The 25,580-nt window shown below is 47.8% G+C and overlaps 1 protein-coding gene across 1 annotated transcript in view; it reads right to left on the bottom strand.

The window, feature by feature from the left end:
* TMEM135 (transmembrane protein 135) overlaps positions 1-13,461 on the bottom strand; it is a 271,742-nt gene extending 258,281 nt beyond the window's left edge. Inside the window, exon 1 of the mRNA XM_069969670.1 lies at positions 13,209-13,461. Within this exon, the coding sequence (XP_069825771.1) occupies positions 13,209-13,349 (141 nt within the window). The 5' untranslated portion in view covers positions 13,350-13,461. The remainder of the gene's footprint in view (positions 1-13,208) is intronic.
* Positions 13,462-25,580: the final 12,119 nt, after the last annotated feature.

Consider the following 25,580-nt stretch of genomic DNA (forward strand, 5'->3'; position numbering starts at 1 on the left):
CCTAAGCTAGACTGGAGAACCAGGGAGATTCTCAGTTGGGGTCTGGACTGTCCTAACCGGTGTCTGAAGCTTCCTCAGCCCAAGTGCTCTGTGACGTCACCTGACTCCGTCAAGCCTTTACCCGGCCTACCGGCAGAATACCTAGACTTGGCTGACGTCTTTTCTGCCAAAGAGGCGGACTCTCTACCCCCTCACCGGACATATGAATGTCCCATAGACCTCCTTCCTGGAACTTCTCCTCCACGAGGTCGGGTGTACCCTCTCTCCGTGCCCGAGACTGAGGCCATGTCTTCCTACATCCGGGAGAACCTACAGAAGGGTTTCATTCGCAAATCCACGTCAACTGCTTTGTGCAGAAGAAGGACGGTTCTCTTCGCCCATGCATAGACTACCGGGGCCTAAATAAGGTGACAGTCAAGAACCGTTATCCTCTTCCACTTATCCCTGAACTATTCAACCGTCTCCGTGGAGCCAAGATCTTCTCTAAGCTGGACCTCAGGGGAGCGTACATTTTAATCCGTATTCGTGAAGGAGACGAATGGAAGACCGCTTTTAACACCAGAGATGGGCACTACGAATACCTGGTCATGCCATTCGGCCTATGCAATGCCCCAGCGGTTTTCCAGGAATTCGTTAACGACATCTTCTGAGACCTCCTCTATGTCTGCGTCATTGTCTATCTTGACGACATTTTGGTCTTCTCCCCTGACCAGCAGACTCAAGTGACACAAGTACGTCAGGTCCTACGAAGACTACGGGCCAATCATCTGTACGCCAAGCTAGAGAAGTTTTCCATCAGCGCAGTCTTCCGTTTCTTGGGTATATCGTCTCCGACCAGGGTCTACAAATGGATCCGGCCAAGCTCTCACCTGTTCTCCAGTGGCCACGTCCTGTGGGACTCAGAGCTATCCAACGCCTCCTAGGATTTGCCAACTACTATCGGCAGTTCATCCCACACTTCTCTACCCTGGTCGCACCCATCGTGGCCCTCACTAAGAAGAAGGCGGATCCCAGGCATTGGCCACCTGAGGCCGAGCAAGCCTTCACTAGCCTAAAGTCAGCCTTTGCTTCTGCTCCTGCGCTAGTTCGCCCGGATGCTACCAAGCCATTTTCACTTGAGGTCGACGCATTTTCAGTAGGCGCTGGAGCCGTCCTCTCGCAAAGGGACGCATCAGGCAAAACCCGAACCTGTAGGTTCTTCTCAAAGACTTTCTCCCCTGCCGAGAGGAACTATACTATTGGCAACCGAGAACTCTTGGCGATTAAGTTGGCACTGGAGGAGTGGCGTCATCTCCTAGAGGGGGCTAGGCATCCGGTAAATATCTACACGGACCACAAGAACCTTCTCTACCTCCAATTAGCCCAACGTCTCAATCCCCGGCAGGCCAAGTGGTCGCTTTTCTTTTCACGTTTCAACTTCGTTATCCATTTCCGTCCGGCTGAGAAGAACGTGAAAGCCGATGCTCTCTCCCGAGCATCTGACGTCATGGTACAAGAGGACTCTCCTCGCCACATTATACCTCCCGATCGCCTAGTGCCAGTCGCCACATCCACTCTTCAAAGATTGCCTCCCGGTAAGACCTATGTGCGCCCTGCTCTTCGAAGACAGATTTTGAAATGGGGTCATTCCTCTATGGTGGCCAGGCATCCAGGAGTTCTAAAGACTGGGCAACTGATCTCCCGCCACTACTGGTGGCCTAGCCTACTCCAAGATGTCAAGGACTTTGTGGCTTCCTGTACCATCTGTGCCAGAAACAAGTCCTCCCGTCAAAAACCTGCCGACCTACTTCAGCCCTTGCCAGTTCCAGACCGCCCCTGGTGCCATATAGGCATGGACTTTGTCACAGACTTGCCTCCATCTGCGGGTAACACTGTCATTTGGGTTGTTACTGACCGCTTCTCCAAGATGTCCCACTTCGTGGCTCTTCCTGGACTACCATCAGCTCCTCGCCTGGCCCAGCTGTTCTTTCAGCATATCTTCCGCCTACATGGTCTTCCTCTTCATATAGTGTCTGACAGAGGCTCACAATTCGTCTCCAGATTCTGGCGTGCTCTCTGCTCTCAACTCCAAGTGAAGCTGGACTTCTCATCGGCCTATAATCCCCAGACCAATGGGCAAGTGGAAAGGGTCAATCAGGTCCTGGGCAATTATCTTCGACACTTCGTCTCCGCTCGCCAGGACAACTGGTCCAGTCTGCTTCCATGGGCGGAGTTCTCCTACAACCATCTGGACTCGAGTTCCACAGGCAAGTCACCCTTCTATGTGGTCTATGGGCATCACCCTCGTCCTACTCTGCCTCTCTCTCCATCCTCTGAGGTCCCAGCCATGGAGGAATTGTTATCTGACCTGCAGTCGATCTGGGAACAGACTCGACAATCTTTGCTCAAGGCATCTGACCGCATGAAGGACCAGGCGGATAAGAGAAGAAGACCTGCCACGAATTTTCTCCCAGGTGACAAAGTCTGGCTCTCGGCCAAATATGTCCGACTCAAGATTCACAGCTACAAGTTGGGTCCTCAATTCCTCGGTCCTTTCTCGGTGCTAAAACGCATCAACCCTGTCACCTACAAACTCCGCCTACCTCCCACTATGCGGATTCCGAACGCCTTCCATGTTTCCCTCTTAAAGCCAGTGGTCCTCAACCAGTTCTCCAATAAGTCTTCGTTCACTGCTCCACAAGCCGTCTCTGACGACGTCTACATTGTAAAAGACATTCTGGCCATGAAAACTGTCCGAGGGAGACGGTTCTTCCTAGTGGACTGGAGAGAATTTGGTCCTGAGGAGAGGTCCTGGGAACCCGAGGCTAACATCCTGGACCAAGATCTCATCAAGAGGTTCCTGCAGGCAAGAAAGAGGGGGAGGCCAAAGGGGGGGGGGGGGGGGTACTGTCACGGCGGCGTCCCGTGCTCCGGGCCGCCGCCGCGACCTCTCTCTGCCCCATGCAGCCGCCTTGTGCAGGGACCTGGCGCTGCTACCTGTTCGCCCCCGGGGGGCGCCTTACCTCGCCCTGCTCCTGTCTCCGTCTGTGCCGGCCGGCGCGCGCGTCCCCGCCACCTAGGGCGCGCGCGCCGGCTGTCTCAGATTTAAAGGGCCAGTCCGCCCCTAATTGGAAGTTGCACTAATCACTCCCTATAAATTACAGCCCTGCCCCACTACAGGTGTTGGAGCCTCTGCATGCTTCCCATAGCGTTTGGCCCAGCTCCCTGTTGTTCCTGACCGTAGTCCTTGTTCCTTGTTCCTGTCCGCAGTCCTTGTCCCTAGTCCCTGCCCGCTGCCTTCCCATTGTTCCTGAGTCCTGTCCACCACCTGCGATCACGCCTACAGACCTCTGCCTGCACTATCTCCTGCCTACTGCTCCTGCCACGCCTCGCCTGCCGTCACTAGCAACCAAGCCAGGGGTAGCGACCTGGGGGTCGCCTGCCGCAGCAAGTCCATCCCGCCTTGCGGCGGGCTCTGGTGAGAACCAGCGGCCCCTTAGACTCCGCTCCCTGGTAAGGTTAGTGCCATCGCTAGTGACGGTTCAGTGGATCCACTACTCCAGGCGTTACACAGTGCTTTGTGTAAAATGATTTGCTTCTGCTCTGGACAGTTCCTGTCACAGACAGAGGTGGCAGCAGAGAGCACTGTATCACATTGGAAAGAATACATCACTTCCTGCAGGGCATACAGCATAAACAGAGGCAAATTACAAATCTATATATGTTTCCATAATCAATTGATTTGAAAAAAATATATATATATATTTCCACCGGAGTATCCTTTTAAGGCTGTCTGCAACAAGAAGTACAGTGGTGCCTTGGATTACAAGCATAATTCTGGACCGCGCTTGTAATCCAAATCACTCTTAAACCAAAGCCAATTTTCCATATGAAATCTATGAAATGCAGACAATTGGTTCCACACCCCCCCTCCCCCCTCCCCAGAATAATGATTTTTTATTCTGAATAACATGTAATACAAATGAAACAAACATTTAGAAACAGCTGAATCTGTGATATTATAAGTTACTGTACAGTATAGCAATCAGCATGTGGAGTATAATGTATAGTAAGTGCATAAACCTGATAACACAGACGCAGTTTGTAGATACAGGATGGAACTGCAGATCCCCATAATGCAGTAGCGTAGTACAACAGGCTAGAATAGAGAAGCAGGGCTGCTGTCAGAGGTCTATGTGGTCACATGACAGCAATGGGGAAGGGGGGTGTGTTTAGCATGGACCAATCAGGAAGTGAGAATCACAGAGCTGTGCAGTAGAGCAGTGACAGAAACTCCTACACAGCAGTGTGTATAGCTGAGTATAAATGCAGGCACATTATAGAACAGTGTGTATAGCTGAGTGTGAGTGCAGGCACATTATAGCAGCAGTGTGTATAGCTGAGTGTAAGTGCAGGCACATTATAGCAGCAGTGTGGATAGCTGAGTGTAAGTGCAGGCATATTATAGCGGAGAGGATTGGAAACACAAGGGCTGACAGGCTACAGAGAGCATGAGGAATTAAGCAGGGCAGATGTGGGCACATACATGCAGCGCACTCTGCCCAGGGAGAGAGGGGTTACAGCTATGGAGAGATTACCTCCACAGTCCTGTCCCCTGATGTAAGCCCCAGCCTGAAGTGGACCTGCTATGATTTGTAAGGTGAGGGAGACTTCCTGGGTCAGAGTACAGGGCTGTAGACCTTGCTGTACAGGCCATGCCCCTCCCTTATTCCCTACTTCATACAGCAGCCATAACAGCGGAATTGTATAGATTATATGGGGAATATAACATGTTGGGAGATTTAAAGGGGTGGCGTCATCTGAGTAACCATTTTCATATACACCATGCTAGCACACTGACTTACAGAGGTGTCCCCCGCTCCCCTCCATGATATAAATGCGCCTAATATCAATAAATTGTCAATGGCTACAATACAGACCCAGTGTATGATATGTCTGACTTCATTATTACTACAATCCTCTGTCCATATGGTTATCAGGATGGACGATACCACTGGACTGTGCAGATTTTGTGGTTTTTCAGGTATGTAGTGATGATGACGCATGGGGAATTATCTGTAATTTCTCCGACAGGAATAAAGACAATAAAAGAAAAAAAACTGAAATGAATTACAGATTTAATGGCTCGTACAGCCAAAAGAAAATCTGGCAGCTCTATACAAACCCAACCTAAAAAGGACATTTACAGCTCGCACAGAAATGGAAATCTGGCCGAACTCAACAACAAAATCATTTGTGATCTCAAAAAGAAAACGGTGAGGAATATAGGGGATAGTCAGGCCCAGGGCCGCAGCGCTGTCAGTACTCCCTGCAAGATACAAATCTCACAACTAAACACAAGATACCAGGGATCAAACCGATTCCAGAACGGTAGTGGTCTATCGGTACAAACATTCATGGACAAGTCATAAGAACTAGAGATGAGCGCAACTTGAGTCCGATTGTTCAGCATTGGCTGAAGAAGTTGGATGCAGCCCTAGGGAGTCCTGGAAAACATGGATACAACCTATGGCCTATGACTGTATCCATGTTTTCCAGGACTTCCTAGGGCTGCATCCAACTTCTTCAGTCATCGGTATTTAAATGCCGAAAGTTCGGACTCGATTTGCTCGAATTGCGCTCATCTCTATTGTTGACATATAACATAAATCCTCACAGTCATGATCCAGTACTAGGAAATTTTAGCTGATGTCCACTATGAAGAACCTTGAAAGTCATGAACAAGTTATAAGAACTTTAAAAGTCAAGGTCCAATAACGGGAACGTTCATAGATATGGACCAGTGATAAGAAATTTTGAACTGTGGTCCATGGTGGGAAGGTGAGACCTGACTAGTTAAAAAAAAAAATAAAAAAAAATCTTGGTCCAGTAATAAAAAAAAACCATAGAAAAAAAAACAAAAACTAGGCAAGTAACCAATGCCACAGATACTTTGCACATGCATAGTAATATTAAAGTGTCACCAAAAAATGCATTTTTATCATGAAAAAGCAGTTTTAAGCTCTCCCCCTGTCTTCATGGTTCTCTATGGAAAGGGGAGGGGTGGAGGGAGATGAAGCACCAAAACAGGACAACAAAGAGTTAATTTACAGCTACATCACCAGGCTATCTCCTCTGAAGTCAGCACTGACCTCTCTGACCTCTGAATACCAGCTTTCACACAGGTCCCACTGTGTAATCCTTTGTTCTCTGCTCTCTGCTGCCGACTAATCTCCCTCTTTCCTCCTCCCCCCTCCCCTCTCCATAGAACAGACAGGGGCATGTCTGATGCAACAAGACGTGATTTCCTGATAATGAGCAGTGAATTGAAGAGAGGAGGGAGGGGGGGGGGCGCTTGAGAAAAGTATTTGTGAATTACAAAGTTTCGGAAAATCGCCTGGACTATTGATTTCTGCAACAACAACAAAAAAAAAAATACAACTGTGACACTTTAAGTTTGGTTGAGAAACCCATAGGGTATTCTGAAATGATGGTCTCCTATTCTTGTACTCTGCAATGAGCATCTATCTCTCTTTCAAGGACCTCACCTGTCCAGGAATTATATAAACAACATGTAATGCCTTAGTTTCCCTGTGGTGGTGCTGCAACAAAACTTGTTCTTGCTAAAAGAGTTTCCTGCCCAAAAGTTATACTCGCCCACCCTAATCCCTCACAAGGGCTGTTATGGTTTCTTCCTATTCATCCCAGCAGGACTGGACTGTCCCCTCAGCTGATCACAGTGATGTCTCTTCTCGGTCAGTGATTGGCTGATGAGGTATCCCATCGGGAAACACCCTATCTGTAAACCAGGAAGAAACAGGATTGAGAGCCGTCAGAACAGCAGCTGCAGGGGATCAGGGGAGGTAAGTATGACTCTTTATCTTTAAAATGTTCTACCCTTTAAGGCTAGTTTAACATAAGTGTGTTACATGTGTATATTTGTGTCCATATCCCCAGACCTAACCACGTTTCTAATAAGCCGGATTGGCGGCTGTAAGTTTCTGACAACAGATAAGCAGTCAGGCCAGTAGTTGTCACAACCTAAAATTCCCATGAACTGAAACATTCATATAACAACACCTTCACATAAGCAGCAATCATCCAGTCAGGGGGCCGTGTTTATTTTCTTTTTGTTGAGTCACAGAGATAACAAGCGGCAATCTGATGGCGTACAAAGCTTTTATTGTTTTTGTAGTGGGTATCATGTCTGATGCAACACACATTGCACGAAGATAGCAAGTGGAGCAACGTCAACAACATCAACAAGGCCAAGCACTGCGCTATTACGCAGAGTTCAGGGGATGACAGTATGTGGACTTTACTGTTTTATGAAAGTAACATAAACCATGTAAAATGATAGTTGTCAAAATGAATATATGTTGATGTGCCTAGTCCAAGTGAACACCCATTAGGAACGTCCCCAATAAGGTGACCAATGGCGCCCACCCCAGTCAATCTGCAATCTAGGAGCTACAGAGCGGATTCCCACTGAAAACACTGGGAAGTGGATTTCCCATGGATGTAAGCTTGGCATCCAATAATCAATATGCTGTGCTAATAGGCGAGCTATGTTCCCAATAATCTTGGCTGTTGGTGAGCACATGGTGGGAGATTTATCAAACATGGGGTAAAGTGAAACTGGCTCAGTTGCCCCTAGCAACCAATCAGATTCCACCTTTCATTTTCCAAAGAGTCTGTGAGGAATGAAAGGTGGAATCTGATTGGTTGCTAGGGGCAACTGAGCCAGTCTCACTTTACACCATGTTTGATAAATCTCATGGGGTGTAGCTTTGGCTGTATGTGACAATGTCGCCTATACTATTGTTAGTTTTTCCAACTTTATATGAAAATTCAAAGGGAAATGAGTATGTTCCTATGAATGCTTATTCAGCTGACATGTACAGGGGGTTGTGCTGATGGTCGCTTCTGATCAGTGAGGTTAGGCCCCCTGAAGGCCTAAGAAATACTAGAAAAGCCCCTTTAAGCGAATGGTTTCCAGAGTTTTCCAGAATATGAACAGTTTATAATATCAATAAACAGCTGATAAGTATATGAGCAGGGCACAGGGAATGCTGTGTTACGTAACACCATAAGCATCTGATACCGACCGCAAGTTCCAATAGAGAACAGAAGCCGATATGATGCCAAAATCTTTGCAAAAAAAAAAAAATCTTACAAGTATATATAGCAGTAATGTATATGGGGTCAGCGCAACATCTTATATAGGGGGTGTGTGTTGGGTTTTATTATGTCCTATTGTTTCACCCCAATGGCCGCTTATTTCCCAGGGAGTCCCATAGACAGTAAATGGAGAAGTGGCCAATGAACAAGCCCTGGTGTGTCTGAACTCAATCGTGCTGCATTTGATTACAGGTGTCTGAAGAAGTTGGATGCAGCCCTAGGGAGTCCTGGAAAACATGGATACAGCCTGTGGCCTATCCAACTTCATTAGTAATCAAATGCTGCAGCTACACCCTTGGGTTCGGATGGACCAGAGCATGCTTGAATTGTGCTCATCTCTAGTAATGGAGTAAGAGCCCTGCCGCTCCATTTACTCAGGAGACAACTGACCTCTGTTTTCTGATCAGTTAGACCCCCACCGATCAGCTGTTTATCACCTATACTGTGGATAGCCGATCATTTTAATGTTGGGATTACCCCTTTATTTAACAGGGGTCTAACCTGTTGGCAGCTCCCTACTGCACATGGCGCACTGAGGATGGAGGTATGTCTCTTACCTTCATCCTCAGCACCATTCCAGTCCAGTTTGTAGTGTAATCCTGTTCCTGTGTCCATTGGGTCCATTTGGAGCACTGAAGGGGGGCTATCATCCCCAGAGAACCAATCCGTAGAGCAGGCCATATGGGGGCAAACTGCATGCGTGTTTTGGGTACGGGGCAGTACTTCAAGTGGCCTTACAGGACTGCATTAAAACTGCACGGGAACGGTGCCGAGGATGAGGGTAAGAGACATAACTTTCTCCTCAGTGTCCCAGGCCCAATGGAAACTATCAGCTGGTTAGATTTCACCATTTAAAATAGAGGCCCTGAGATATGGGTTACATTCATAGATGGCGGCAGTGTCCTGCTGCTTTTAAAGGATTTGCAGCCGCAAAAGATCCATACCTGCTATCATAAAGCAAACAGCAACACTGCGATGCTTCTAGCTATAGTAAACAGGCCTCCACTATGAGAACCCTGACAGACTGTATTGGGCTTCATTCCAAAATCATCTTGATAGTCCCATTGACCTTTTACTCCAGACCGCGCCATCTGTCACTATCTATGAACTGTGGACGGTGGCCCCTCACCTAGAAACCCACAAAGCTAAGTGTCTCACCAGGGATCAATGTATCACATCAGACGTGATCCATATAGGTCAGGATAGACACATTTATAGAATAAAATGTACAGTACATTTTACCATTGTGTGATGTCCCTGTCCATAGCAAAGAATTCCCCCACCCCCAAATTATCATCTGCCAATAGCCGGTCTTAGGCCACGTTCACACACTGTATTTTAGCATTAAACAATGGTCGTTGTTTAATGACAGCTATCAATTACATTGCAGTGTATGAAACAACGGCCGTAGTGTATACATCCTGTATACACTACGGCCAATGTCCTCTGCAGCCCCACAAAATAATTTACAGGTCTATTTTGCATGCCGCTATTCAGTGAACAGCAGCCGTACAAGATATTCTGTGCTCACAGTGTGAAGTACGGCTACCGGCCTTACTTTACACAGTGATGTTCAACGGAACATGTCATGCATGGGCCGTTGTTTGACACAGTCCATTATGTACTAGGAGACGCTAACACAGCCGTAGTTCTAAAACAATAACTAGAATTAATGTTCTATGCTTTTTACGCTTCTCAGTACGTAGTGGGAACAAAGCCTTAAAGAAGAAGTCCGGCAAAAAATTTTATTTAAGTATTGTATTGCCCCCCAAAAGTTATACAAATTCCCAATATACACTTATTACAGGAAATGCTTATAAAGATATGATTTTTTTTCCCTGCACTTAATACTGATGTTATCCAGGAAGTGACATCACCATGTTATCCAGGAAGTGACATCACCATGTTATCCAGGAAGTGACATCACCATGTTATCCAGGAAGTGACATCACCATTTTATCCAGGAAGTGAAGCCTTGATGCAGTAGTAAATGCAGGCAAAAGAACACTTCAGGGTACAAACCCACACACCGTATACGCAGCAGATACGCAGCAAATTTGATGGTGCAGATTTGATGCTGTGTTCAGTTATTTAGATCTTGTCTGCTGCATATTTTCTGTGTATTTGCTGCGTATCGCAGTAGTAAATACGCTGCATATACGGTGTGTGGGTTTGTACCCTAATAAACATTTGCCGTAAAAAGTGTATATTGGTAATTTGTAGAACTTTTGGGGGGCAATACAATACTTTAAGGGTACAAACCCACACACCGTATACGCAGCAGATTTGGTGGTGTAGATTTGATGCTGTGTTCAGTTATTTAGATCTAATCTGCTGTGTATCGCAGCAGTAAATACGCTGTGTATACGGTGTGTGGGTTTATACCCTAATAAAAATCTTCACCGGACTTCTCCTTTAACCTCTTAAGGACGCATGACGTACCCGTAAGTCATGCGTCCGCAAGACGTGTTCAGAGCGGGGCTGCACGGAGACCCCGCTCTGAACCACCGCGATCCCGGGTACCGCGTGTAGCCCGGGACCGCGGCTATTAGCGGGCACGGTCCGATCGACGTGCCCGCTAATCAGATGCAGCTGTCAAAGTTGACAGCTGCATCCGATTACCTTCTGCAGCTCTTCCCTGGTGTCTAGTGGCGTTGTCCCGGAGGAGCGATCTCCATATCTTCCAGTGGCCGGGGTTTCCGCCAAGATGGTGCTGATACCGGCTCGGCACTCGTTTCTTTTCGGCTGTAGCAGCCGAAAGCAAACGAGTGCAGATCTCATTGATCTTTGCTGTATAAGTATACAGCAAAGATCTCAATGAGAGATCAGTGTCTATATACTAGAAGTCCCCCAGGGGGAATAACCCTAACCCCAGGGGAATAACCCTAACCCCAGGGGGGCTTCTAGTATAAGTGTAAAAAAAAAAAAGGGTTCTTATTAGTAAAAAGCCCCCTTCCCTAATAAAAGTTTGAATCACCCCCCTTTCCCCATGTTTTAAATAAAAGTAAATAAATAAATATGTTTGCTATCGCCGCGAGCGTAATCGCCTGAACTATTAATTAATCACATTCCTGATCTCGCATGGTAAATAGCGTAAGCGCAAAAAAATCCCAAATTGCAAAATTGCGCATTTTTGGTTGCATCAAATCCAGAAAAAATGTAATAAAAAGTGATCAAAGTCGTATATATGCGCAATCGAGGTACCGATAGAAAGTAAACATCATGGCGCAAAAAAGGATAAAAGCGCTATAAGCCTGGGAATGGAGCGATTTTAATGAACATATATTTGTTAACAATGATTTGAATTTTATACAGGCCATCAGATACAAGAAAAGTTATACATGTTATATATCGATGTAATCGTAACGACTTGAGGAACATGCACAACAAGTCAGTTTTACCCCAGGGCGAATGGCGTAAAAACACATTCCCCCCAAATAAAAGAAATGCGTTTTTTTGTTCAATTTCACCACACTGTGAATTTTTTTCTGGTTTCGCAGTGTACTTTATGCAAAAATTCAGCCTGTCATTGCAAAGTACAATTAGTGACGCAAAAAATAAGGGCTCATGTGGGTCTCTAGGTGGCAAAATGCAAGAGCTATGGCCTTTTAAACACAAGGAGGAAAAAAAGAAAACGCAAAAACGAAAATTGGCCCCGTCCTTAAGGGGTTAAAGGGGTACTCCAGGCTAGGGGTATTTTCAGTGTATGGCTGGGAAGGGGGTGGATACAGACACAGCTGTCCCACTGTCCACTTACCTCCCCGGTTCCAGTGTGGGGTCCCAGATCGTGCCGCCCCGTCGAGCTGTGGCTCAAGACGTGACCTCTCAAGGCAGCTCAGCCATTCAGCGGCCGAAGCGGGACTCCACTACGACCCCCAAATAGCTGAGCTGCCTTGAGACGTCACGTCTCAAGCTGCAGCCCCAACCAGGAAGCGGCAGCGGGACGGAAGAACGGATGGAGGTTGCGCGATCCGGGACCCGTGCTGGAATCGGGGAGGTAAGTGGACGACGGTATCTATATCCAACCCCTTCCCGGCCATACACTAAAAATACCCCAAGCCTGGAGTACCCCTTTAAGTGTACCTGTCATGACGGTCTGCTTCCAGATCAGCAGTAAGAATCGGTTTAACCGAGGATCTTACCGATGATCTTGAAGCGGGCCATCGTGACAGGTACACTTTAACACGCCAAAGTTCTTTAAAGTGACAATACCCATTTAATGTTGTCTTTAGAACACTTATAGCCCAAGGCAAAGAGGAGCTCAAGGTCAACCAGATATAACTGCATAAGATCTCTGTTTGCATGTCAGAGACAAGTGTTCAGACCCTGACCAATTGGAAGAACAAGCGAGGAGAGGACATGCTGGGATTTATAGTCCCTCAAGTGTGCATGGCTGTCCATCTATACATATATATATATATATATATACATATATATCACAATCTATACTAACTATAGTGGTCGCCATAACATTATAACCGGCTTTCATTCTTTATTGCTAATATGAAAGGAAAGCAAGAACCTCCTGACTTTTGTTTTTCCCAAGTTTGATTAAAACCTTTTAACTCTTCAGCTGTTGCAAAACTACAACTCCCAGCATGCACTGGCAGCCAGGGCATGCTGGGAGTTGTAGCTTTGCAAGGGCTGGAGAGCTAGTAGATGGGGAACACTGCTATGGGAGGGTCTAATTTGTCTGCATACTAAGCTCTGCAGTGAGGGAATTCTTGGACTTATAGTTCTACAACTGTATTAGTTGCCATGTCACTAACATAAGCGGCGTTTAAGCGGTTGCCCATAGCAACCAATCAGAATGCAGCTTTCATTTCCCCAGAACTGAAAGCAGTATTCTGATTGGAACAGGACAGTTACAAGCTGACAGATGATTGGTCGCTGTAACCGGCGCACTTTCTGCAAGTACCGGCTTGTAGGTATGAGGCCCAGTGTGAGAGTAAAGTGTTCGTAGCAGCCGCAGAAGCGTCTGACCCTTCTCGGCTTCCTTACACCCTCCTCCCTCCTGTCAGCTGCCTCCCCTCCCCCGCAGCTCTCACCAGATAGAGGGGCGCGTAGATCTTCAGGGACTGCTCGGTGGCGGCCTGTGTGATCTGCAGGTAGGACATGAGGCACGACGGGTTCCATGTGTGCCCGATCTCATAACAGTTATGCGGAATGGACTTGCTGTGCGCCGCCATGTTTCCCTGTGGTGGTGGTGGAGAAGGAGGAGTGTGGAGGAGCGGGGGGAGGCGGCGTCGTCGTCGTCCCCGTTGGAAGGAGAGTAAAGGTCTCCCCGCCGGGGTTACTGCCGTGCAAAGCCCTGGCGGGATCAGGACGCCGGGGACGCGCACGGTGATGCGCCTGGAGGGACAAGATGGAGGAGTGATCACACTGTGCGGAGAGCAGAAAACGCAGCGGATGCCAGGCTGGACTGGATGCGGCTTTACTTTTACAAGCAGCTAAAGTTACATGGAGGATTGCAAAGCTCCCCTTTAAATCAGTGACAAAAAAAATAAAGTGTTTTTTAAAGTAAAACTGTACCATTGTGTTCACATTTAGGTTTGAGTATTTTTCCATTCATCTGAGACCGTGTGCCCAGTGGCAGCGGCAGCAGAGGTTGCGCGTGCCCAGTGGCAGCGGCAGCAGAGGTTGCGTGTGCCCCTGGCAGCGGCAGCAGAGGTTGCGCGTGCCCAGTGGCAGCGGCAGCAGAGGTTGCGCGTGCCCAGTGGCAGCGGCAGCAGAGGTTGCGCGTGCCCAGTGGCGGCGGCAGCAGAGGTTGCGCGTGCCCAGTGGCGGCGGCAGCAGAGGTTGCGCGTGCCCAGTGGCAGCGGCAGCAGAGGTTGCGCGTGCCCAGTGGCAGCGGCAGCAGAGGTTGCGCGTGCCCAGTGGCGGCGGCAGCAGAGGTTGCGCGTGCCCAGTGGCGGCGGCAGCAGAGGTTGCGCGTGCCCAGTGGCGGCGGCAGCAGAGGTTGCGCGTGCCCAGTGGCGGCGGCAGCAGAGGTTGCGCGTGCCCAGTGGCAGCGGCAGCAGAGGTTGCGCGTGCCCAGTGGCAGCGGCAGCAGAGGTTGCGCGTGCCCAGTGGCAGCGGCAGCAGAGGTAGCGCGCGCCCAGCGGCAGCAGAGGTTGCGCGCGCCCAGTGGCAGCGGCAGCAGAGGTTGCGCGCGCCCAGTGGCAGCGGCAGCAGAGGTTGCGCGCGCCCAGTGGCAGCGGCAGCAGAGGTTGCGCGCGCCCAGTGGCAGCGGCAGCAGAGGTTGCGCGCGCCCAGTGGCAGCGGCAGCAGAGGTTGCGCGCGCCCAGTGGCAGCGGCAGCAGAGGTTGCGCGCGCCCAGTGGCAGCGGCAGCAGAGGTTGCGCGTGCCCAGTGGCAGCGGCAGCAGAGGTTGCGCGTGCCCAGTGGCAGCGGCAGCAGAGGTTGCGCGTGCCCAGTGGCAGCGGCAGCAGAGGTTGCGCGTGCCCAGTGGCAGCGGCAGCAGAGGTTGCGCGTGCCCAGCGGCAGCAGAGGTTGCGCGTGCCCAGCGGCAGCAGAGGTTGCGCGTGCCCAGCGGCAGCAGAGGTTGCGCGTGCCCACTGGCAGTGGCAGGAGATGTCCGTCGTGCCCCTGGTAGTCGCAGCAGACGTCCCTAGTGGTCACAGCAGGTGACCCGTGTGTCCCTAGTAGTCACAGCAAACGTCTTGTGTGTCCCTAGTAGTCACAGCAGGCTTCCCTAGTAGTCACTGAAGACGTCCCTAGTAGTCGCAGCAGACGCCCCGCGTGTCCCTAGTAGTCGCAGGAGACGTCCCGCGTGTCCCTAGTAGTCGCAGTGGACGTCCCGCGTGTCCCTGGTAGTCGCAACGGACGTCCCGCGTGTCCCTGGTAGTCGCAACGGACGTCCCGCGTGTCCCTGGTAGTCGCAACGGACGTCCCGCGTGTCCCTGGTAGTCGCAACGGACGTCCCGCGTGTCCCTGGTAGTCGCAACGGACGTCCCGCGTGTCCCTGGTAGTCGCAACGGACGTCCCGCGTGTCCCTGGTAGTCGCAACGGACGTCCCGCGTGTCCCTGGTAGTCGCAACGGACGTCCCGCGTGTCCCTGGTAGTCGCAACGGACGTCCCGCGTGTCCCTGGTAGTCGCAACGGACGTCCCGCGTGTCCCTGGTAGTCGCAACGGACGTCCCGCGTGTCCCTGGTAGTCGCAACGGACGTCCCGCGTGTCCCTGGTAGTCGCAACGGACGTCCCGCGTGTCCCTGGTAGTCGCAACGGACGTCCCGCGTGTCCCTGGTAGTCGCAACGGACGTCCCGCGTGTCCCTGGTAGTCGCAACGGACGTCCCGCGTGTCCCTGGTAGTCGCAGCAGACGTCCTTAGTGGTCACAGCAAGTGACCCGTGTATCCCTAGTGGTCACAGCAAACGTCTTGTGTGTCCCTAGTAGTCACAGCAAACGTCTTGTGTGTCCCTAGTAGTCACAGCAGGCTTCCCTAGTAGTCACAGCAGGTGACCCGTGTGTCCCTAGTAGTCACAGCAAACGTCTTGTGTGTCCCTACTAGTCACAGCAGACGTCCCGTGTGTCCCTAGTGGTCACAGCAGACGTCCCGTGTGTCCCTAGTGGTCACAGCAGACGTCCCGTGTGTCCCTAGTGGTCACAGGAGACGTCCCGCGTGTCCCTAGTGGTCACAGGAGACGTCCCGCGTGTCCCTAGTAGTCGCAGGAGACGTCCCGCGTGTCTCTAGTGGTCACATCAGACGTCCCGCGTGTCCCTAGTAGTCGCAGGAGACGTCCCGCGTGTCTCTAGTGGTCACATCAGACGTCCCGCGTGTCCCTAGTAGTCGCAGGAGACGTCCCGCGTGTCTCTAGTGGTCACATCAGACGTCCCGCGTGTCTCTAGTGGTCACAGGAGACGTCCCGCGTGTCCCTAGTGGTCACAGGAGACGTCCCGCGTGTCCCTAGTGGTCACAGGAGACGTCCCGCGTGTCCCTAGTGGTCACAGGAGACGTCCCGCGTGTCCCTAGTGGTCACAGGAGACGTCCCGCGTGTCCCTAGTAGTCGCAGGAGACGTCCCGCGTGTTCCAAGTAGTCGCAGGAGACGTCCCGCGTGTCCCTAGTACAGTCATGGCCAAAAGTTTTGAGAATGGCACAAATATTATATTTTCACATGATCTGCTGCCCTCTGGTTTTTATGTGTGTTTGTTAGATGTTTTTATCACATACAGAAATATAATTGCAATCATATTATGAGTAACAAAAACTTATATTGACAGAATCAGTTAATGCAGCAAGTCAATATTTGCAGTGTTGACCCTTCTTCTTCAGGACCTCTGCAATTCTCCCTGGCTGCTCTCAATCAACTTCTAGACCAAATCCTGATTGAAAGCCGTCCATTCTTGCACAATCAATGCTTGCATTTTGTCAGAATTTGTTGGTTTTTTGTTTGTCCACCCGTCTCTTGATGATTGACCACAAGTTCTCAATGGGATTAAGATCTGGGGAGTTTCCAGGCCATGGACCCAAAATCTCTGTTTTGTTCCCTGAGCCATTTAGTTATCACCTTTGCTTTATGACAAGGTGCTCCATCATGCTGGAAAAGGCATTGTTGATCACCAAACTGCTCTTGGACGGTTGGGAGAAGTTGCTCTTGGAGGACATTCTGGTACCATTCTTTATTCATGGCTGTGTTTTTAGGCAAGACTGTGAGAGAGCTGATTCCCTTGGCTGAGAAGCAATCCCACACATGAATACTTTCAGGATGCTTTACAGTTGGCATGAGACAAGACTGGTGGTAGCGCTTACCTCGTCTTCTCCGAATACGCTGTTTTCCAGATGTCCCAAATAATCGGAAAGGGGATTCATCAGAGAAAATGACTTTCCCCCAGTCCTCAGCAGTCCACTCTCTGTACCTTTTGCAGAATATCAGTCTGTCCCTGATGTTTTTTCTGGAGAGAAGTGGCTTCTTTGCTGCCCTCCTTGAGACCAGGCCTTGCTCCAAGAGTCTCCGCCTCACAGTGCACAGTGCAGATGCACTCACATCTTCCTGCTGCCATTCCTGAGCAAGCTCTGCACTGCTGGCAGCCCGATCCTGCAGCTGAAACACTTTTAAGAGACGGTCCTGGCACTTGCTGGTCTTTCTTGGGCGCCCTGGAGCCTTTTTGGCAACAATGGAACCTCTCTCCTGTTCTTGATGATGCGATAGATTGTTGACTGAGGTGCAATATTTCTAGCTGCGATACTCTTCCCTGTTAGGCCATTTTTGTGCAGTGCAATGATGACTGCACATGTTTCTTTAGAGATAACCATGGTTAACAGAGGAGAAGCAATGATGCCAAGCACCAGCCTCCTTTTAAAGTGTCCAGTGGTGTCATTCTTACTTAAAGTGACTGTACCACCAGGCCCAGGCTGAAGCACTGGAGGCGGGCCGACCCACCCCCAGTGGGAAGAAACTCCAGCCCCTCCATGATGTGACTCCATTAGAATCAATGGAACCCTATCATAGAGTGGCGGGGGTTTCCTCCCACTAAGGGTGGGTCGGCCGCCTCCAGTGCTTCAGCCTTGGCCTGGTGGTACAGTCACTTTAATCATGACAGATTGATCTCCAGCCCTGTCCTCATCAACACCCACACCTGTGTTAATGGAGCAATCACTGAAACGATGTTAGCTGGTCCTTTTAAGGCAGGGCTGCAATGATGTTGAAATGTGTTTTGGGGGATAAAGTTTATTTTCTAGGCAAATATTGACTTTGCAAGTAATTGCTGTTAAGCTGATCACTCTATAACATTCTGGAGTATATGCAAATTGCCATTTTAAAAACTGAAGCAGTAGACTTTGTAAAAATTAATATTTGTATCACTTGCCAAACTTTTGGCCATGACTGTAGTTGCAGCAGACGTCTCTAGTAGTCACAGTAGATGTCCCGCGTGTCCCTAGTAGTCACAGTAGACTTTCCGCGTGTCCCTAGTAGTCAAAGCAGGGATCCCATGTGTGTCCCTAGAAGTCACAGTTGACGTCCTGCATGTCCCTAGTAGTCACAGCAGACGTCCCGCGTGTCCCTAGTAGTCACAGCAGGGATCCCATGTGTGTTCCTAGTGGTCACAGCAGGCAGAAGCATACACCTCTATTCATTTTGTAATAACTGTGATAGGTTACTGTAGTTCCCATTTACTTTAGTGAGAGCTGAGCTGCAATACCCAACACATTCTTCTATCCAAACCGCATGTTACCTGCATCTCGTCCACAGCCCCACTGCTTTGGCAGATATATAATGCACCATAATACGGGGGGTATTCCAGGGCCTGGGGAAACCTATGACTGTCACCAAAATGATCGTATAATGATGATTGAATAGATGATGAAGTATATGAGGTTGGAACCCGTTTCCTGACGGCCACTACTGGAGAAACGCGGTACTGCATGGTGCCCATTCAAATGAACGTTTATGCAACATAATAAATGGCCCTGTTGGGTTCTGTAGAGTTTAAAGGGAAAGCATCAGAAAATAGCTGATTGTTTTTTAAGAATATTGGTTGATTTTTTTTTTTTTTTTTTTTTCAAATTTTCCATTTTATTATCTATATTTTATGGTAATCCTTAAATCTTGCAGTTTTTAGTCTGGCTATTAGGCCTAATACATTGAGACTTGAGATTAGGAGGAGACTGTTAGAAAGTGATTACTGTAAATGGAGACTCCAGTAGATAGAAGAGACAATAGATGAAGCTCACAGCTCAGCCGCTCTCTTTCTGATGAATGACTTCTGCAGATGTCAGAGTATGCCCAGAAACCTTTTTCCATTCATGTCAATGGGACAGCATCTGTCTATTGTTGCCTATGTCCATGGGGCCTGCTGTAAACCATATCTCATATGACGTACAGGTACATAAGGGGGTAGTTCAGTTAAATTTTTTTTTCTTTCAACTTAATTGGTCCCAGCAAGTGCCAGAGATTTCCTTCTATTAAAAAATCTCAATTCTTCCAGTACTTATTAGCTGCTGTATGTCCTACGGGAAGTAGTATATTCTTTCCAGTCTGACACAGTGCTCTCTGCTGCCACCTCTGCCCATGTCAGGAACTGTCCAGAGCAGTAGCAAATCCCCATAGAAAACCTCTTCCTCTCTCCAGGTTGGAAAGAAAACACCATTTCCTGCAGGACATACAGCAGCTGATATGTATAGGAGGACTAGAGATTTTTTCTAATAGAAGTAAATCACAAATCTCTGGCACTTTCTGATACCTGTTGACTTGAAAGAAAGAAAAAAAATTGCTGAACTACCCTTTAACGCACTTTGATGAAAAAATATATAACTCTTAATAAAAATTGAAATAGCCCCCTTGAATATTTTAAAAATAAATAAAAAAGCCAAAGATAATCATATAACTTTCAGCAGTCAGGGCATGCTGGAAGTTGTAGTGTACAGTCCTCGGGTTGGGGGCCATTGCATTATGTGCTGATAATTTTAATAATAATTTTTATATTTGTTGGTCTCTTTATGTTTTTTGCTTTGTGTGGAGCTGTTCCTCATGTAAATAAAGCTGGCGTGTTCCCAAGCTGCTGTGTTCGTTGCGCATTCTGCCCTCTGCGCCCCGTATGGACTCTGCAATGCCTCGCCATGTTGCTTAGCTACCGGTTGGAGGAGATGAGTGGAAATGATCATTTTATTACATATCACAAAGAAGCATCTTATTACCCTTCCTCCGGACCGCATTGCTATTCAGCTGACAGTGATGGGGTCAGTGCGGCCCTGCAGAATAGACAGTGACATGCATTGCTTCATAGTTGCTTAGCAGGATGTTCTGGCAAGGAATAAATGGCTGCTAATCTGTTGCTCTTTGCTCTTTTCTGTGCTCGTGATTCAAAGTATTTCACCCGCTGGGTTGGCGAAGATCTGTGCCTACCAGTCTCATCTGGGATGGTGAAGTCAAATTGGCAAAAGACCATGGTATCGTCTTCTTCTTATATGTGAATATTAACAGTTTCACCGTCATGCGGAGCAATGCTTGGAAACCAATTTCGGTGCCAAAAGATAGAAGACGGCAACAAGTTGTACCTCCAGGATGATGGCACTGCAGCGGGGAGAATTCAAGTCCAGCCTTTCATACCCTGTAGGATAAATCATACAGACAGGACATGTTTCGGCCGGTCTGCATCCTGTCTATATGATTTATACTAAATGATGGAATAAAAGAAAACAAGTGCAGGAGAAGAATTGTGAGTGTCGAGCCTTTTTTTCGTTTTACAGTACTTGGGGATTGCCCTATTGCTACGTACACCACAACTATAGTGGAGTGCCGATACTTCTTAACATTGGATAAGCCTGCATGCCGAGTTAGGCTACGTTCTCATCAGCGTTTGACCATCTGGCACCATTCCGTCTACCTTTTCCGTTTTGGAGTAAGCAAAACGGAAACTGTCGGATCCGTTAAAATCCCCATAGATTCCCATGATATATTAGTGTGCTCCGTTTGCCCTAATTGTGCTCCGTTTGCATGCAATCCGTTCAAGATCCGTTTTTTTGAACGGAGGAAAAAATTGTGTTTGCAGTATTTTTCTTTCCGTTTAAAAAAAAACGGATCACAAACGGAAAGTGCACTTCGTTTTTTTTTTCCATTGTAGTCAATGAGGACGGATCTAAAACAGAAGGTATTTCAGTTCACATCCGTTTGTTTTCATCCATGTATGCACTGAGAATGCGCAGAAGCAGCAAGAAACCAAAGCAGAAAAATAAACTGATAGAAAAACAGATGCTGACTGATGCAAACAGATACAATCTGATGTACAAAAGTCAGTTTTTTTTAAGCCAAAATACAAACGGACCATTAAATAAAGATGAACATTTTGCAATCAGTTTGCATCAGTCTGCTCATCAGTTTATGCTCATCAGTTTATGCTCATCCGTTTAATTAATATGGACCGATCCGTTAGAAAAAAAGAAAAACGCTAGTGTGGCTGAGCCCTTACACCATTGTCACCTTCTGCTAATGTACTATGGACATTATGTCCCGTGCTTCCCCTTTAATTTCTTTCCTCTTTCTCTAGCCATAAAGATTTACCGAATTCAACTGACTCTAAACTTTAAGCCAAACATCATCACTTCTGTCCTCCCCATGCACATGAACCTTTTACACAGCCGAATGTTTGTGTGTTGTCTATGGGAAGTGGAGGGTTAGGATCGGGCAGTTGAAATTCAACATGTCTGATCCTTCCGTCCACCAGTATCATCTGTTGGGGGAGAGTTGAGAGGCCTCCATAGACTTGGTATATGGCCAGTTCACCCTAGCAGGGATCCCCCGTAATTACCCCCTAAACCACACCCACATGCAATGTCCAATAGCCGCAACATCTGTTACATTAGACAACTACTTATTGTTGCCCATAACGTGCTCCCACCCCCCTATGGTTATCCAGTCCAGTGTGCTGAAATTAGAGCAAAAAAAATTCAGAATAAATCAAACTCTCACTAGTAGTATTCTGCACAATATCAGATTAGTTTGTATAAAGAACTTTTGGATTAGTTTCCGGCAAGCTGTTCAAAGCTGCTCAAAGCTCTACTTCGGCCAGTAATCGGCCCATGTAAAAGTGACAGAGATGAGCCGAGTAGCGGAAAAATGTCTGATCACATCTTTTGTGCAGGCTTTAAAGGATAAGTCTGGCAAAAATGTTTATTAAAGTATTGTATTGTCTCCCAAAAGTTATACAAATCACCAATATACACTTATTACAAGAAGTGCATATAAAGTGCTTTTTCCCCTGCGCTTACTACTGCATCAAGGCTTCACTTCCTGGATAAAATGGTGATGTCACTTCCTGGATAACATGGTGATGTCACGACCCGACTCCCAGAACTGTGTGGGCTGTGGCTACTAGAGAGGATGATGGCAGGGGGACACTGAGGGACACAGGGCACTGGAGGGACATTGAGCATCCCTCTGCCATCATCCTCTTCAGCACCCACAGCCCGCACAGCTCTGGGAGTCGGGTCGTGACATCACCATGTTATGCAGGAAGTGACATCCCTATGTTATCCAGGAAGTGACATCACCATGTTATCCAGGAAGAGACATCACCATGTTATCCAGGAAGTGACTTCACCATGTCATCCAGGAAGTGACATCACCATGTTATCCAGGAAGTGACATCACCATGTTATCCAGGAAGTGAAGCCTTGATGCAGTAGTAAGTGCAGGGAAAAACACTTTATGTGCATTTCCCATAATAAGTGTATATTGGGGATTTGTATAACTTTTGGGGGACAATCCATATCAGCCACACATCTCCCTGTATAAACGGGGTTGTGCGGCCGAAAGCAACAGATTTAAATGGCCACATGAACGATACAGTGATCATTTGTGAAGCCTGGCCCCTTGATTAGTTGTGCCATCTAAAGGCATTGCAAACGAGCGCTGATTGGCTCTTGTTTGCGACCGTGGACGTCTGAAGATCGGTATGTCTACAAGGACTAGTGTATTGGACAGGAGCAAGGTCTCCTACCTTTGCCTGTGCACACTTCCCACGACACTCTACGTCTTTAACAAAGGTATGTTAAGGACTTAAAACATACATTAGAAAATGTGCTTACCTCTAGTTGAAATCAATGGTTCTGTGTCGTTTTAAAGGGGTTATTTATGGAGCAGAAAAGGTCCTACCTGTTCTGCCCCCCGTCACTCCACTTATTCAGTCTAGCCATCTCAGCAATGTAAACAAGCGCCGATCTGCTAGATCGGTGCTCGTTCACTGAACCGATTACACGGCCTGACTGTCATGCAGAAAGGGCTGCACAGACTTCATTCTTGACCTTAAATGGGATGTAGAAAGTCCAGATTCTCTGCCAGAACCAAGACATCTTCCAGGAACAACTGCGCTATGTTTTATGGGTCCCCCCCCCTTATTCAACAGTACCCCTTAATCTTGTAACATGTTGTTTACCCCTTAGTTCAATTGACCATTTTAGCTCAATTGTTAACAAATTTGTATGTGTTTTTGTAAATAAAAAAAAGTAATATTTTGTAAAATATAAATTTTCACAAATACCAACAACATTTCACACTTGTAAAAAGAATATATAATGGGCTTTACATAATTTCGCATACAAATAAAACAAGCGTTTTTTAACGACGCTACAGGAGAACCTAAAGTATTCACATACACCCAACTGGAAGTCTCTGACGTAAAACTTTTGCTGGTGGTGGTTGTGTTGGTTGTGTTGGCATGCTTGTCATAGTAGGAAAACATGGTAAAAGATGTATTATTGCTGTGTTAAAGGGGGTGATTTGAAGATATGAAAATAAGGCTGTCTAAAAGGAAGAATATTGTTTGAGTTCTAAGGGGCCTTAAAAGTGCTCTTCCTGGTTATAGTAGAAAGAAACAAGTTTTGCTGCTTGTAGATTCTAAGCCCTCACGGGCAGGGTCCTCTATTTCTATGTACCAGTCTGCCATTTACCTTATTTATGTGTTGTATTTTTGATTTTGTAATGCTGTTTGTCACCCCTATCGCTTATATAGCACTCCGGAACCAATGGCTCTTTAACCCATTTTTAACCCGTCGCATCAAATCCAGAAAAATTGTAATAAAAAGCAATCAAAAAGTCACATATACGCAATCAAGCAATACACAATACCGATAGAAGTACAGATCATGGCGCAAAAAATGACACCTTACACAGCCCCATAGACCAAAGGATAAAAGTGATATAAGTATGGTCATAGAGCAATTTTAAGGAACATTTATTTTCTTTAAAAGGTTTTATTTTTTTAAAAGCCATCAAATAATAAGAAAGTTATGTAAATTTTATATCGTTGTAAAAAAAATTGTGTGGGTCTTTGTTTTTATTTTCAATTTAATTGCACATATAATTTTTTTTTCTGGTTTAGCAGCGTATTTTATGCAAAAATTAAAGGACAACTCCCGCGGGACCCCCCCCAAAAAAACAAAACACAGACACACACAGACACCATACTTACCATCCCTCCGGTGACGATCGCCACTCCATTCGTCCGCCGTCCAGTGATGTCTCTGACTTCCGGGTCCTGGGGATGGAAAAGGCTGCCAGTGCGCTTGCGCACCGGCAGCCTTTTCGTTGGCTGGAGCGCATCACATGGCTTCCAGCAACCTCAGCCAATCAGGGCTGAGCAAGCTGGAAGCCATGTGATGCGCTCCAGCCAATGAAAAGGCTGCTGGTGCGCATGTGCACCAGCAGCCTTTTCCGTCCCATTCACTCTCTATGAAGACGCCGAGGAGGAAGAAGACCCGGACCGCCCCCCAGCTCTGACGTCGTCGTCACCAGATGCCGCCCGGGAGAAGAGGACCGTGACGATCGTAATAGGTAATGTTTACATTCTTTAACTTCCGGGGGGGGGGGGGGGGGGGGTCGGGGTTCCGAAAGTGGGGGAAGGGGGCCAGACCGGGTATTTAACCACATTACAAAGTTATATAACTTTGTAATGTGTGTTAAATAAGCTAAAAAAAAATTTGTGGGAGTTGTCCTTTAAGTTTGCTATTGCAAAGTAAAATTAGTGGCGCTAAAAAATAAGAGCTCATGTGGGTCTGTAGGTGAAAAAATACAAGTGCTATGGCCTTTTAAACATGAGAAGGAAAAAATGAAAATTGGCTCCGTCATTAAGAGGTTAAAAATAATAATAGTCACTGACATCTGCATTTATAGGGGCTTCTAGGACAGCTCTTATTCTTAAAGGGAATCTGCCAGCACCTGTTCTGGGTTCTGAGGTGCTGACCGTGTGATGAAGGTCTTTGTCTGTTAGTGTGGTGGGTTACCTTTATTTTTCATATCGGTGCTGTAACCGTCTTCACAATTGTCATAGAGGGGGAGTGGTGATGTCTTCGTGCCGCACTTCCGTCCGCCTCACCACTACCTCCTCCCAGCTTCTCTTGAATATTCAAGGCGCCCGTCCCCCCCGGCCTCCTAGCGACGTCATTTTTAGTTGCCTGGGTCTGTGCATTGTCCGCGCTCCCGCGCCTGATTCGCACGTGCGCTGTAGTGCGTCGGAGCGGCACTGTGTGAAGCTATTCAGGGCATAGGCTTTGGCCCTCGGTGCGTCTGCGCCGGTCCGACACACTGCGGAGCATGCGCGAATCAGGCCACGAAAGCGCGGACAATGCACAGACCCAGGCAACTAAAGATGACGACGCCAGGAGGCCATGAATATTCAAGAGAAGCTGGGAGGAGGTAGTGGTGAGGGGGGCCCGAAATGCGGCACGAATGCATCACCACTCCCCCTCTTTGACAGTTGTGGAGAAAGTTAAGGCACAGATGGGGACAAAGTACAGCACCGATATGAAAAATAAAGGTAACCCACCACACTAACAGACACAGACCTTCATCACACTGTCAGCACCTCAGAACCCAGAACAGGTACTAACAGATTCCCTTTAAAGAGCATCTGTAATTAAAAAAAAAAATTGACATGTCAAATGTTTTGATCAATCAGGGTCTTAGTGATCGAGCACGGCCAGACA

This window comes from Dendropsophus ebraccatus, chromosome 5, assembly GCF_027789765.1.
Source record: "Dendropsophus ebraccatus isolate aDenEbr1 chromosome 5, aDenEbr1.pat, whole genome shotgun sequence".
NCBI lineage: Eukaryota > Metazoa > Chordata > Amphibia > Anura > Hylidae > Dendropsophus > Dendropsophus ebraccatus.